Source organism: Chelonia mydas, chromosome 10 (genome assembly GCF_015237465.2).
Source record: "Chelonia mydas isolate rCheMyd1 chromosome 10, rCheMyd1.pri.v2, whole genome shotgun sequence".
NCBI lineage: Eukaryota > Metazoa > Chordata > Testudines > Cheloniidae > Chelonia > Chelonia mydas.
In genome coordinates, this window is record NC_051250.2 from 7058957 (window position 1) to 7073772 (window position 14816).

Consider the following 14816-nt stretch of genomic DNA (forward strand, 5'->3'; position numbering starts at 1 on the left):
CCACAGAAGCAAGCCTCTGCTGCTTCTTGCCACACAGCTAAAACACGCTCAGCATGATCTCTTATCAGTTTCACCGCACAACACAGTGTGGTTTAAAGATAGTGTCCCCATTTGGCCAGCCAAGTACTTCAATTGTCAGAGCACTATACACGCATTCAGCTAAAGGGAACGTAAGAGCGAGCGCAGACGGTTTTGAAACTCTAGTAGCACGTACAGGAATCTTGTTCTCCAGGAAAATGCCTTTTATGCTACAGCTCATCGTGAAATAGAATTAAAGGCCTGAGTCCCTCAACTCGAACTGCCATTTCCTGAGTGAAATCTCCCCTCAGGGTGAAATCTGTGAAGGGGCTGGGGGAGAGTGATAGAGTTGTACTATCTTTAAAGCAGCAGGGAGTCATCCTCTGGTAGCGAGGGCCATAAGTACCCAGATAGGCAGAGCCAGTGCAGTTATCCAACACAAGACACCCATTCCGCAGTGAGGTTTTATTCTCGTCACTAACATGGTTTAGTGTCTACAGATCAAGTAGTCTTCGGATTAGAGGAAATCACAGTGCATTGAGAAATAGATTATTCTCCCCCCCACAAAACACAAAATACCATCTCTGCAGAGAAAACTAAACACCAGTAGATACTCACATTAAAAGGCTGCAGGTTTATTTTCTCCCCATAGTGTGCAAAACAGGCATGGTTCTTAATTCACGAGAACAGTCAGAAAATGTATTTCTAGTATTTGAAATAGAGCTGGTACCAAAGTAAATCTTTGAGCAGCACTACAAAACCAACTCATTCTTAACAGGAAGACAAACATAAAACCACTTCAGCTCTTGCTAACAGGAAGCCTTCTGCTTAAAGCATCATCCCCATCCTGCCCCTTTCTGGGGTAAGCGGAGTCTTACTGGTGACCTAGAAGGGGCAGGATCGCTAGATAGCAGCAACATATGCATAAAACAGTTGAATCTGAAAAGCTGGAGTGGGGACTGTCAACATGATTCATTTTTAAAGCAGAGGGGAACTTGGGGACAACAGCAGTAGCTACAGCATTGTCCTAACTTGCAGCCAGGCTACCATCTTTTGTGTGTCCACAGTTGTAGCAAGATTCAGGATCACTTAGTTCCCTCTATACCGAAAGGCTTTGTGGAAACAACCCTGTAGGACCCATCTCTCTCCCTCAATCACCACCACCCTTAATCCCGCTGTGGAGCTCCCGCTGAAGTTTGTAGCAAAAAGTGCATAAGGAGGGAGAGTGAAAACATAAAAAAAAGAGACTCACAATCGTGTCCTGAACCCCTATTATTGGAGCTCACGTTAACGGAATGAGCAACACCGGTTAGATTTAGCTTGTCCTGTGGGGCAGCTGCACTCGTAACACAAAGTGCGTCAGGAAAAAGCAGATGGGAGCTGACTGGCTATGGCAATATCCTGTGGTGCACGATCAGTTGATACTGATTCTCTCCTCAGGCCTGTCCCTTCATGCTGCCAACATCCTGGGTTTGCAAATACATACCAGCTTCCAACACCGCCCCCTAAGAAGTTGAGAGCCTGGCACTTTAAGAGTGAATTTTGTACTTGTGCAAGGGGCTGGACTGAGAGCCCTGAAGACAAGTCCAGTTTATACACAGCCAAGGTACAGGACAAGCAGCGGCAGCGTAAGGTTCGCCACACTCACCAGGGTCTTGGTCTGCAGGGCCTATCTCCAGGAACAAGGGGTAATTCAGTTTCCAGGCCCATTCAGTCCTGGGCCTCATCATGCTACTGTGCCAACCGTGATGGCAGTTTGGTAGGGACACTAGTTCACTAGGAACTGGAGGGAGACCAAACTCATTTCACCCAGGCCTCACCACTCAATAGATGGTACCTGACTTCTTGAGACTACAGCCATGGGCTGGATTGGAAGTGGCGAGACCTGGTGGTGATAGGCTCCAGATCCCATTTCCCATCCCTTTACTCAGGCACCTTGTGTCAAAAAAGTGACTACTTCGTTCACTGAGTGCAAGGATTTCACCTGGTAGCGACTAGGAAGTGAGAAGCTTTGCAATCCACTCATCTTGGAGAAGTGGATGCAGAGAAGCGCAAAAAACCTACTATCAGGATCTCCCAGGCTTGCAATTCATTTATCGACACGTTCCTGCAACAAGAGGTCTGGCTGAGATACAGCACTGTAGAGTGCATACCCCATCTCATCTATCTCCTCTTCCAGCAGCTCGCAGAACAAGTTAATCTGACTGTTGAAATAGCAGGGGAGGAAGCCTGTCTCCAGGTAGCCAACCAACGATTCGAGCACGTGCTGGAACCTCGCAGCCAGGGCTTCCTCTGCCCAGTCTGATTCAGCTTCACTCAGGTGGAGGAGAACATGAGTCAGGTGGCTGCCAGTCAGTTTGCTCAAGAAGGGATGGTTTTTACAGACGCCTTTTAGGATTTTGAGGCAGCACCGCCTGGCTCCAGAGTCTGCAGCGTCCAGATCTTTAAGCTTGGAGACCTCAGACCTATAAAAGCTTTGTCGCCAGAGGTTTCCCACAAGTCCTTTTGGAGGCATGGCAAGAAGAACCTTATCCCCAGCTTCTGTCACTGGGCAGAGGGTTATGTTCAGCTGGGTCTTGTAATGCGTAACCTCCAACTTCAGCTCCTCAGAAGCCACCACGGGTCTGATGAGGCACTCCAACATGCTGCCTATGGCAGGCCAGTTGACGGAGGCCACCAGCATTTTATGAAGCACCTCATTGAGCACGTTGGAGGAGAGGTACCCGCCTACTATGAACCTGTCCCAAGGGCTGCTCCCGCGAGGGAAGTACTCCAGGTCAGTCCGCCTGATCATCCAGAACTGGGGGTCTTGTACAATGGTGTCCTCACCTGGGATGAGGCTCCAGAGCGTGGTTTCAAATACCAAGGGCAGCATGAAGCAGACATGGTCAGCAGCAACAACCTGGAGGTCGTCGCAGAGGGAACCACTGAGGAACATGCTGCCGAAGGGCAGTTCTGGGCACTTGTTTTGCAGGAAGCTCTGCAGTTCAATGCAGATGTCCTTTGCCAGCTGCTTACCGAGGGCCACGTCCGTCTCTGGGATAGTGACATGGTTTCTGTAGTAAGAGAGGAGTTTCTCCTGGAACGTGAGACAAAGAGTCCCGGATTCTTCTTGGGGAGTCTCCGGGGAGGTGGGATGGCCATGAGGCTCAGCGGCTGGGAAGGGAATAAAAAGATGTATTAGAGAGTCAATGCTTCCAGAGGGGGCACTGTAAGTACAAAAAATAATGATCGTCATCAGAGCTGGAGATCAAATCTGTACTCAGAACACCAACAGCATGAGCAGGGGCAGTGCCAGCTTCCCCCATGCCAGCTGCATCCAACACGTCTCACTCCTGACCTGGAAGGATCATCAAGGCTTTAGCTTGATATCCAGGGTCATCCAATCCTTGGCCTCTCAGCTGAGATTGCCAGCAAAGTACCAGTGAATGCTCTGCAGTTACACAGCACCTTTCACTCAAAGATCACAACTAAGCCCTACGACCATGCTGGGACAGGGATTACCCTCACACGTCAGACTGAAAAGCCACAGTAGGAAAGACTTTGTGACTTGCCCTGGGTCATTGATTCAGTGCCAAAGCTGGAAATGAGACCCAGGTCTCCTGACCCAATCTGGTCCTTTAGAGACTCAGGGTACGTCTGCCTGCTGTAAGAGACGTGCAACTGACTCGGGCTCACGCTACGGGGCTATAAAATTGCAGTGTAGACACTTGGGCTCGACCTGGAGCCTGGGCTCTGGGACCCCCAGAGGGAGGACGGTCTCTGAGCCCAAACCTCTACCCTGCAATTTTATAGCCCCAGGAGCCTGGGTCAGGTGGCCCATGGGTCTTTTATCACAGCACAGATGTCCCCTCAAGTTCCACAATGGGGGCTCTCTAGCCTGGTGGCTTTGATTCAGGCACACCCCATTACAAACTAGATAAAACCACCACAAAAGCTCTTGGGGGCAATCACTGTCAGTTCTGTGTTCGTACAGCACCTAGCACAATGGGGACCCGGTCTGTGACTGGGCTTCTCCAGGCTACAATACTACAAGTGAGTGAGGGATAGCTCAGTGGTTTGAGCATTGGCCTGCTAAACCCAGGGTTGCGAGTTCAATCCTTGAAGGAGCCATCTAGGGCAAAACTTGGGGACTGCCCCTGCTTTAAGCAGGGGGTTGGACTAGATGACCTCCTGAAGTCCCTTCCAACCCTGATAGTCTATGAATAAGTAATTTATGGAAGCCAATGACGACACAGAAGCAGTGACTTGCAATCACTGCCAGATGGGCTGGCTTTGAACAGGCACCTAGATGAGGAGAGCTCCACATTCCATGACCACCGTCTGCTTGATGCCTCAGAGTATCTTAGTATCTACGCTGACTACCTGGCTGATGCTCCAAGGAGTCTACACCAGCCTCCCACAATCCGGCCAGCTTTCTCATTTCTGGATTAAAATACGCCCCATCTGGTCTAGATGGCAAGGAGACTCAGGAGTGAGTGTAACCATCTCTCCGCTGCTAAAGTGATGTGGAACCAGCTGTGAACTGTGCCATCCGCCACCCACTAGCCAGCCAGCTGTGTGGAACACACTGGGCCAAATTAACCACTGGTGTAACACCCCGATGCCAAACAAGAAGCCCATGGAGACGAGTCAGCGTGGCTAGCCGAAAAGGGTAGGCAAGGACTGGTCCATGACAGGAGACAGGATGAGTTCCCCAGGAGCCAGAGGATGGAGGAGTTCTCATATGGTCGTGTAGTGTGACTTAGGGAACAACAATCAGTACGAAAACAAGAGGTTGCCTGATGGCAACAACACGCAGTGAACACCTAGGACAGGTGTTTTAACCCTGTCTAGAACTTGGACACTAGGAGTAAGGAGACGCAGCACTGATCCTGACCTTGGGCAGGAAGGGTCGCAGATGGGGACAGCAGAGACTTGCTGAGATCTGCCCGGCTTTGCTTCTTTGGAGGCTTTGGCGCTGCCTTAATCAAGCTCAGATCTTGCCAGCTCTCCTCGATGGACTTCTGCTCTGCCTTAGCATCGTCCTCGTCGGGCGAGCTGGTGGCTCGGTCTATCAGCTGTGGGAGCAAATGCAAGAATGAAGGTTCACAGCTGCGTCACTGTTCTTACCAGTGGTCATCTCCAACGGACTCACCCCAGCTCTGCTGCCAAAGCATCCATCCGTCCAGAAGTGGATTGCTCTAGAACGGTTTTATTTACTTTTCATGCAAGTTTTTACTGCCCATGAACTACGCTCAGCTGCCAGCACTACAGAACAAAGAGTATGGACGGCAAGCAGCAATGCAGCCTCCCGTACACTGCCCCACACCGGATGCAGAGGGAGCATGTCTAGACACGCAGAGGGTAACATGAGGACGTGTACCATAGATTAACTGGTTCTGCAGACTGATGGGCTTGTTTCAGAGCTCAGCTGTTCTTCCCCCTTGTGAATGTTACAGGGGATTTGCTGTGTCTTAGTCTAACTATAAGACAGAATTTCCACACCAGACGAACAGAGACGCTAGACAAATCAGAGAGCGCTTCTGTCGGGGGTGAACATGTAGATACAGCACAGTCTTTCCTCTCCCTTTGAATCCTCGCTCCTTATTCTCAATCAGAGTGGATTAAAGAAATGGATTAAAAAAAAAAATCAGATTTTCCTTAGTTTAAATGAAAACAAGGATGATTATTTTTTTTAAATAAATCGATTTAAAATTAAATTTGAAATTGACAACCTATGTTAAGGCCTAAACTTCTTATGATCATTTAAATTAAACACCATAAATAATATTAAGCAGTACATATTTGCTGCCAAGTTTTAAAAAAAAGTCAATTCACTGCACTGATGGAAGTCTCTGGCCTAGAGCCAGAGTCTGATGAAGTGCTAAACCACTTTTGACAGCAGTAGCCTCTTCTACAGACTCAGAGAAAATATTTTCTTTATTTCAGTTTATTCAATTAGTTCAGTTCAATGATTAGTTCATTCAAAGATGAGACACCAACTGGAGCTGAAAAACCAGGAGAGCTTCCATCTATGGATGAAAACTAGGTGTGAGGACCTAAAATCTTGAAGGATGCAGTGGCCAGAAATAATCACTTCAAGTCACTAACTACAGTTAATACTTCTTTTGTTTAATACATCACTTAATTTTAAATGCAAAATATGTATCCAGCACATTTACGGTAGTTTTAATTCATAAAAAATTTAAATGCTGGTTTTGTGCATTTTAACTGAATTTGTATGCCAATCCAAATGGGATTGGAATTTGACCCAAACAACAAGTAAAAGATTAATCTACTAAAGATGGAATGTATCATTCACCACTTTCTAACATACAAAATTTAAGTTATGCTATAGAATTGCTTAAATCAGTGGTTCCCAACCTTTCTTGTGGGAATAGCATATTGCTATTCCCAGAAGACCGTGGTGGGCGCCGGACACCCTGCTGCCGAACTGCCGTTGCCAAGAAACGGCAAGGCTTCTCGGGGGCGGGGTGTCCTGTGGGCGCACAAAAATGCCCCGGCGGGCACCACGGCACCCGCGGGCACCACGTTGGGGACCCCTGGCTTAAATAAATGCGTATAGATACAATGTATCCTCCTGGTTAGCAAAAAAACCCCACTAAATATACCTAAACTGTAACTGCTATATTTAGTTGCAAATCAACGTAAAAACACACAGTTTCCAGCCAATGAGAATCAACTTTTCTTTAGGGAAATAATTAGACAGTACAAATGCAAACCATAATTAAATCAGTCATTTAAATCTCTTTGATTGAAAACAATTCACCCTGTTCTAAATGAGAAAAATCTTGCAGTCCTGTTTTTTTGTTTGTTTGTTGAGGAAACCAAATGGTTTTCTTCCTTTTAACAGAAAGCCAAATCGCCTTCATAGGCAGAGTTCAGGGATATTTCAGTGTCCCAGGCTGAGAAGAATGATGGAGACAAGTCGCTTTCTCTCCCTTGCCCCCTGTAGTAATGCTCCTCCCTCAAAAAATACACACAACAGGCTTTGTGATCTTTGATCACATGGATATCACATGTAGAGCTTCTACTGGCCCAGATCACAGACTCTACTTCGAGGAGGCCAAAGACTGTTTGGAAAGAGAGACACGTACAGAAGGTCTGCTGCATTGATGTGGCTAGGGTGATTTTCGGAAGGATGCATTGCAAGGTCTTAATCCCTTGCAATCTGGGAGTGTCGCTCTTTTGTTAACAAGGGACAGCTACTTAAGTTCCTGAAGTCCCAATGCAGAAGTCACAGCTCGACAAGTGTGAACAGGACATTAGTCACTAGTCATGTTGCAGAGGGAACCCAGGCTTACCCGTTTCACCACCAGAGTTGCGATGGCCAGCACAGCAGCACCCCCCACCCCAAGCACCAGCCTGGCGTTGGCCAACAGGAAGTCAACAGCACCTCCCAGCCCGTTGTCGTCCCGCCTCTTCCCCCTTTTATGAACCAGCTCAGCCATGTTCAACCTGCAGAGGAGAAAGAAATATGCAAGGTGAGGAGCCCAGGCTGGGATCCAAGGTGGCTCTGTGGAACCATTTGAGGGTACTGAAAATCAGGGAAATTTTTCACACAGGAGCATCTACTAGTTTGTGGAACAGCCTCCCCAGGGAAGGGACGGATGGTCATTAGCTGGGACATTTCATAGAATCATAGAAGATTAGGGTTGGAAGAGACCTCGGGAGGTCATCTAGTCCAACCCTCTGCTCAAAGCAGGACCAATCCCCAACTAAATCATCCCAGCCAGGGCTCTGTCAAGCCAGGCCTTAAAAACCTCCAAGGGTGGAGATTCCACCACCTCCCTAGGTAACCCATTCCAGTGCTTCACCACTCTCCTAGTGAAACAGTTTTTCCTAATATCCAACCTAGACCTACCCCAGTACAACTTGAGACCATTGCTCTTTGTTCTGTCATCTGCCACCACTGAGACCAGCTGAGCTCCATCCTCTTTGGAACCCCCCTTCAGGTGGTTGAAGGCTGCTATCAAATCCCCCCCTCACTCTTCTCTTGTACAGACTAAATAAGCCCAGTTCCCTCAGCCTCTCCTTGTAAGTCGTGTGCCCCAGTCCCCTAATCATTTTCACTGCCCTCCGCTGGACTCTCTCCAATTTGTCCACATCCTTTCTGTAGTGCGTGGCCAAAACCTGGATGCAATACTCCAGATGCGGCCTCACCAGTGCCAAATAGAAGGGAATAATCATGTCCCTCGATCTGCTGGCAATGCTCCTACTAATTCAGCCCAATATGCCGTTAGCCTTCTTGGCAACGAGGGCACACTGCTGACTCCAATGCAGCTTCTTGTCCACTGTAATCCCCAGTGCAGCCAAATCGAGACTAGAGAAAGCAGGGAACAGACGCAGTAGATCTCTTTAGTCTTTGATAGCTTCTTCATACTCACCTTCCTGGGTCTACATAATCGCACCTCCATCTCCCCTCTTAGTTCCTCTTGCCCCTTGGCCTTACCAAGGCTTCTTACCACTCTCAGCTCCATGCCCTCCCCCTGCCAAACCTGGAATTGCCTCCAAGTTGCTATAACAGCCCCAATAACCAGCACTTGGTGATCAGAGGAGAAGTCCTCCATTTAACATGTTTCTGCTACAGTGAGAACATTGAGTCCTTCCTCCACAGGTTACTGAACCCAGCCCTGGAAACGTGACAGGGATGGGAGGAGAGATAATTAAACAAAGATGGATGTTAACGGATGTCCTCCCCTGTTTCTCTTACACTGAGAAAGGGAGGCATTTGGTCCAACAGGATTTTCAGACTCTTGTAATGGAAACTTAACTGAGACTCACATTCAGTTTGTAGACAACATCTTTGCTCTAGGACAGTAGTTAGAGCAGGGGGCTGGGACAGGAGTCCAGAGCACTAGTGACTCATTGCAGTACCACGATCAAGTCCTGGACCCTCTGTGACTCTGTTTACCCAGAGGAATGTTGTAAAGTGCTTTTAGAGCTACAGATGTAAGGAAGCAGGCATTACAGAGTATCATTATAATGCATTGGCTGAAGCCCCGACAGGATTCCCTTAAAGATACAGTGCAGGGGATTGTCTAAGATTGCTCAAGCAGCTTAAAGTCCATTCAAGATAAAGGCACCTCGCACTGCCCTTCATGTGGAGATTCTGCTTCCTTCAGCCAGTGAACAAAACAAGGCTGAAGCTCCTCCAGCAGCATTGGCAATCAAGCAGCTGCCTTGTCCTATGTCCACCATGCCCTATGTCCATCCTCTTAGTTTAACGTTGCAATCCTCCCCTTTCCAAGCTGCAGGGCCACACGGGCATTATTTTCACCCCACAGCCAGCAGAGGAGACCACCGCGCACATCCCTTCACAGGCCGAGCCCTACTCCTTTCCTACTGCTGCTTCGCCACAGAAAGGGGCCGCAACCAAATTATTAGATCCTGCAACACTGGGAGCGTACAATTCTGCCGGTGAACTCCACAGCGTAGACCTCCCCCTCCCCTGTAGTTTGAAGCCCACACAGCGTCTGTGTCCATTGCTCACAGGGCAGGCACAGCTCATGAGTAACGATCCCACAACGGCTCAGTTTCACTGTGTCAACAGAAGAGATGCAAATCAACAGTTTATGGGTGGCTAGGATCTCAGGCTAGTAAGGGCTCAAAATCTAGTTCCCCGCCGCAGTTCCTGCTTCAGAACACACGCACCACAGGGCAGCGCGCCTATTGGCAAAGCAGGCGCTCCGGTGCCAAGCCCCTCATTTCAGCATGCACCGCCCTCACCAGCAGGCAGTCACCGAATGCCAAGCGGGGCTAGATCAAGGAATCAACAAGGCTATGAACATGTAGCAGGCTTACCGAGGTAACCGGCTTAAAGAGCAGAAACGAGTCTATTAGTCCCTCAAATATACGGTGTTTATGGGAGCAGGCAGCATGTCCCTGAATACGCTGGACGGAGCTTGTTTTCTACAGAGAAGAAACAAGATCGCGGCCCCGTGCGTTTGGCACAGAATGTCCCCCTCTCTGTCTGGAGATGATCTGTCACAAGCTACAGGTGGCTGCCCTGAAGCGTTAACCTGCAATTAACTAGCACTCCCCATGCAAAACAAAGTTAATATTAAGCCCGAGCATCGCTCCAGCAGGCAAGTACCCCCCACTCCCCCAGTCTGCCTGCCTGAAGATAAAACAGGCACAGCAAGCCTAGTGGCTCAAATGCACACAACCACTGAAGCTACAGAGCTAGCTACACAAGCCACCCTTCCTGCTTCAACCACTAGACTGCACTTCTGCTGGGAACAGCACAACCCAACCCTGGTGGGTGGCTGCCCACAGCAGGACTGACAAGTGCAGACGGTTTAAGACACCAGAGCAGGAGTCTCCAGGGCGGGGGGGGGGGGGGACACCACCTCTGCTAGCTCGCAGCCCCACAGCACCTGGGGGGGAGGGATAGCTCAGTGGTTTGAGCATTGGCCTGCTAAACCCAGGGTTGTGAGTTCAATCCTTGAGGGGGCCATTTAGGGATCTGGGGCAAAAACTGGAGATTGGTCCCGCTTTGAGCGGGGGGTTAGACTAGATGACCTCCTGAGGTCCCTTCCAACCCTGAAATTCTATGATTCAGCCTCACTGCTGTCACTCGTCTGGGCTGCCATTTTCATTCACAGCCTGGGGTGCGGAGAACTACACAGCGGAGGGGTGAAAGGGTCACACCGCATTCCCCAGCCCCACTCCACTGCTGGAGGCAGAGTCACCCCCCCACAACACCCACCCCGTAGGGCCCGATTCGGTTTGGCCCCTCAGCTGTGGGCTCCTGTCCCCGCAGGGTGAGGGAGAGCGAGCCCAAGGCGAGCAAGAGGCCCAAGCTGCCCCAGGCCGCGAGCGCTGGCGCAGCGGCCAAGCCAGGCTGGAGGCGCTCGCCCAGGGGGCTCGGCCCGGCCTGGGAGCCAACGGGGGCCAGGCGGGATCGGACGCAGGCGGCCAGAAACACCCAGCCCGGGCGGGCGGGAAGCAGGGAAGCGCCCCTCTTTCCCCTGCGGTACGCGGACGCACCCTGTCCCCTACATCGGCCCGACCTACGCAGCTGCGGAGCAAGGACTCTGCTCCCGCCCCACGTGCCCTTGCTGTGTAAACCGACGGGGAGCGCTCACACAGCGGTCTAGATCCCGCCCCTCCCTTCTCCTCCCCAGGTCTAGATCACGGGGCCCCCGCTCTAGATCCACACACCCCACACGTCTCCTCGAGCCCTGCCCCCGGGCGAGGCGCGGCCGCGCTCACCTTGGGCAGCGAGCCCCGCTAGGTCAGGGCATGTCGAGGCGGATCCCGGCAGGGCCCGGGCCCCGGGGGCTGGAACACACCTCGGCCGGCCCCACGGTCAGGGCAGCGGCCGCTTCTTCTGCGGCCCCCGCGACCGTTGGCGACAGCGAGATTCGGTCGGGCCGGGGCGGACCAATGGGAGCGCCCGCCCGTTGTCTCAGCGTTCCGAAACGGAACGACCGGGTGGGTTGTTGCCAATCGCACCCCGCCCCTCGCCCCCTGCTCCGGGCTCGTCACACGTGGGCGGATCCCGGCAGCTCTTCGCCTTAAAGGCACAGCGGGGCCAGGAAGAGCCTTCCCGCGGGCGCAGGGGTTGGGGACATGGGGCTGGGGGCTCAGCTCTAGCACAATCACATGGTCCTACATACCGAGCTGACCGAGACTCTGGGGGGAAGCGCTGAAAACCCGCCCCGGGAGACACCCCCCCACCCCGCCGCCACACACTAGCATCCCTCACTCCTAAATTAGGGTTGCCCCCTATGCAGGTTTTCCCAGGATCGTCCCTTTTTTGAGGTCGCTGTCCCGGGAGCGGGAGATCTGTAAGGGTGTTCAGTCCACGCTGCCACCTGGGGAGCTTTATGGGACTCAGGATCCTCCCGGATGTCCTGGCTTTTGGGGAGCTCAGAGATGGCAACCATAGCCTGCCCCAGTCGTGGACCAAAAGGAGCCCACTGTGCTGGGTTGTGGTACAAACAACCAAAAGAGGTCCCTGCCCCACAGGATCTGAGGCAAGAGACAGCAAGTGGCTACAGACAAAAGGGATGGGGGGAGCACAATGAGGCCATTAGCATTGTTTTATTATTAATATTTGTTAGTTATTATTAATAGCCTGTCTCCTTTTGCCCACAAAGACAGCCAGCATGTCGTGCAGACAAATACCCTGAAATCAATTAAAACAACGAGGGGTCCGGTGGTACCTTGAAGATGAACAGATTTATTTGGGCATAAGCTTTTGTGGGTAAACCCCCCCCCCCTCCCCACTTCCGGGCACTGCACAGCTACGTGAGCAGAGCTGAAGTGAGACCATAAGGGCTGAGGCCCTATCTGCTCCATGTTGATGCTGAAGAGAGGACTGGACTGGACTGGGACTCTGCAGACCTAGGTCCTAGTCCTAGCTGGGTTACTTTGGGAAAGCACCTTGGCTCAGTTCCCCCTTTGGTGAAATGGGGCTAATGATGCTGCCCTTGTTTGTAAAGCGCTTTGAGATCTGCTCGGTATTATTTTCCTAGCCGTCGACGTTCGTCCCAGCATCCTTCACAAATACACCCCCTCTCCTTCACCGATTGCTGCCCTTCACCCCGGAAATGGCGGCGTTTCAGGAGTTTGGGGAGCGTTTTGGATCTTTCATGAGGACAGGAGCTATAATAAAAATGAACAAAACACCTCTAATGACTGCAAACAACATGAATGCACAATAAGGCTGTAGTGCTAGTAACGTGTCTTTAAAACATTCCACATCACCCAGGAAAACACTAACAGGCAGCTTGCCTCACAAGCATCCTCTTCTCACCGTCACTGTTACAGGGGGCTAGGCCCGGATACGTGAGGGTATGAAAAATGATCTAAAAATCGTGCTTGGAGGAGCACAGCTAGGAGAGTTCTCAGCAGTAGGTGAGAATGAACCGCAAAGGAGAGTGAGGACAGATTTCCCCACAGGGACCAAACAAAGGGGGCTTTGCACCAAATTGTGTGTCTGCACAAGACAGGCAGCTGCAATCACTTCTCCCCCTGGGGTGTGTGTGTAAAAGCAGGCTTCTCTAAGTCTGGGAAATTTGTTAGCGCCCTCGTCAATGAAGGGGTTAAAAGAGGGAGAGCCCGGCCTCCATCAAGTTTGGCTGTAGTGTGCAAAGGGCCAGCCCTTGCTTCCTTGAGGGCTGTGTCAATGTAACACACCCTGCCAGGAGGATCAGCCAGCCCCACTGGCTGCAGCTGAGAGGAATAATGGCTGCCACTGGAGTGCTCCCCTTTATCAGGGGGGTGGATCTGAGTGGGAATGACTTCAAGGTAAATCAGGGCCCCCCTTGAACTGGGCTGGGTGGGGGGAGGGGAGTTTAATTCTGGGGCTGGGCTGTGGGCAAAGCCCAGGGCTGGGAGACAGACAGGGAGGTGGCTGGGCAGCTCCCAGAGTCTAGGCCCTGCCCGCTTCCTGCATGGCTAATTTTAGACAGTTGCTCACCCCTGTGGCTGCACCGTGGGGCCGGAGATCATGCTTTGAGCTACTGCGGTGGGTTTTTATCCTCCAGAGGCCTCCCCCAGGGATTGGAGCTGTGCGTGCCTCTGTTGAGCTGATTTTTGAGAGAGGAGGAGAGGCTGTGTTTAGTTGCCAGAGATGCCTGGCAATTTCAGAGCCCCTTTCTGGGGCCCGGGGGGGAGATATGAATGGATCCCATGGCAGGCTGAAAAGCACGATGTATTGTCATGTTGGTTCTGCTCTATGCTGTTATTAATGGCTGCATTGATGAGACTTGGCGTTTGCCTAGCATTTTTAAACCAGGGCTCCATGCACTGAAACGAATTAAGTCTCCTCATGATCCCTGTAAAGGGGGCAAGTTTGTAAAACAGCGGTTCTCAACTGGGGGCCGCGAGCAGGTTCCAGGGGGTTTGCCAAGCAGGGCCGGCGTTAGACTTGCTGTGGCCCAAGCCAAAGCCCCACCGTATGGAGCTGAAGCCCGGGTCCTTGAGCCCTGCCACCCGGGGCTGCAGCTGAAGCCTGAGAAACTTAGCTTCATGGGGCCCCTTGTGGCGTCGGGCCCGGAGCAATTGCCCGGCTTGCTACCCCTAACGCTGGCCCTGGCTTTTATATGCAGAAAAACAGTTGTTGCGACACAGATGGGCCGTGGAGTTTTTATAGCATCTCCGGGGGGTTCTGAGGCGCAGAAAGAAGAAGGGTGAGAACCTCTGATGCATCCCAGAGAGATGAAGTGGCTTGCCCACGGCCACGCTGGCAGAATTGGGAATGGAACCCAGGCACTGTTGTTCCCAGTCCCCTGCTCTAATCCCCCAGTCGTGTTTCCTCCTTGGTAATGCTGCTCTTCTGAGTTATATTTCTCCGACCAGGGGTTAAGATGCTGCTGGGTGCTGCTAGTCCTTTGGCTTTGCTCGCAAGTCAACCCTGTTTCCCCGGGCCCATTACTTGCCCTTGGCCACGGGTGATTTTGCTCTCGTACGCGAGACATAAATGACTCCCCTCAGCTTTGCCCCAGTGGTGTGACATGACTGATATTTGGTGCATGCATAATTTGACTGTGCTACTAAGGAGCTTGACCCCTGGGATGACCCAATGTGCTACATTTATACTGATTCCTACCCTGCGTGAAACTGTAATCAGGCCGGGCAGATAATGAGCTCACGCTGGCCCATGCCAGTCGCTGCATCTGAGGAGCGGGATTGCTGCTCTGCCGGCCCTTGATGGGGCCCACAGAGACTTTACCTCCTCTGAGATTAAAATTCAGGTTCTTCCTTTGCAATTACCTCCCCCCACACACACAACAACTGAGCCCTCCCATTCCAGTGTTGGCATACCTGACCTGGAAGGTAGT

At 51.5% G+C, this 14816-nt stretch overlaps 2 protein-coding genes across 6 annotated transcripts in view; one reads left to right on the plus strand and one right to left on the minus strand.

Moving 5' to 3' along the window:
• Positions 1-468: 468 nt before the first annotated feature.
• Positions 469-11760, minus strand: MIEF2 (mitochondrial elongation factor 2). 5 transcript variants are annotated; one of them, XM_043524257.1, is made up of 5 exons: positions 11239-11510; positions 9826-9933; positions 7326-7479; positions 4898-5078; positions 469-3174 (listed from the first exon to the last, which is right to left on the minus strand). In XM_043524257.1, exons 3-5 carry the CDS (start codon positions 7470-7472, stop codon positions 2108-2110), a joined length of 1395 nt encoding a protein of 464 aa, XP_043380192.1. In that variant the 5' UTR covers positions 7473-7479; positions 9826-9933; positions 11239-11510; the 3' UTR covers positions 469-2107. The 5 variants fall into 5 exon arrangements, with proteins under 5 accessions (XP_043380192.1, XP_007060122.2, XP_043380191.1 ...); XM_007060060.4 differs by lacking the exon at positions 9826-9933 and having other exon boundaries at positions 11239-11760; XM_043524256.1 differs by having other exon boundaries at positions 7326-9933; positions 11239-11478.
• Positions 11761-13051: 1291 nt separating this feature from the next.
• The window catches only part of FLII (FLII actin remodeling protein), a 28732-nt gene continuing 26967 nt past the window's right edge, over positions 13052-14816 (plus strand). The window contains exon 1 of the mRNA XM_037911671.2: positions 13052-13281. Coding sequence (XP_037767599.1) covers positions 13219-13281 — 63 coding nt within the window. The 5' untranslated portion in view covers positions 13052-13218. The remainder of the gene's footprint in view (positions 13282-14816) is intronic.

Coding starts and splice junctions, on each gene's coding strand:
- MIEF2 (XM_043524258.1), bottom strand. Junction 5,079..7,325: donor CAACTCTGGTGGTGAAACGG/GTAAGCCTGGGT, acceptor TTGCTCCCACAG/CTGATAGACCGAGCCACCAG. Junction 3,175..4,897: donor TGCGACCCTTCCTGCCCAAG/GTCAGGATCAGT, acceptor TTCCCTTCCCAG/CCGCTGAGCCTCATGGCCAT.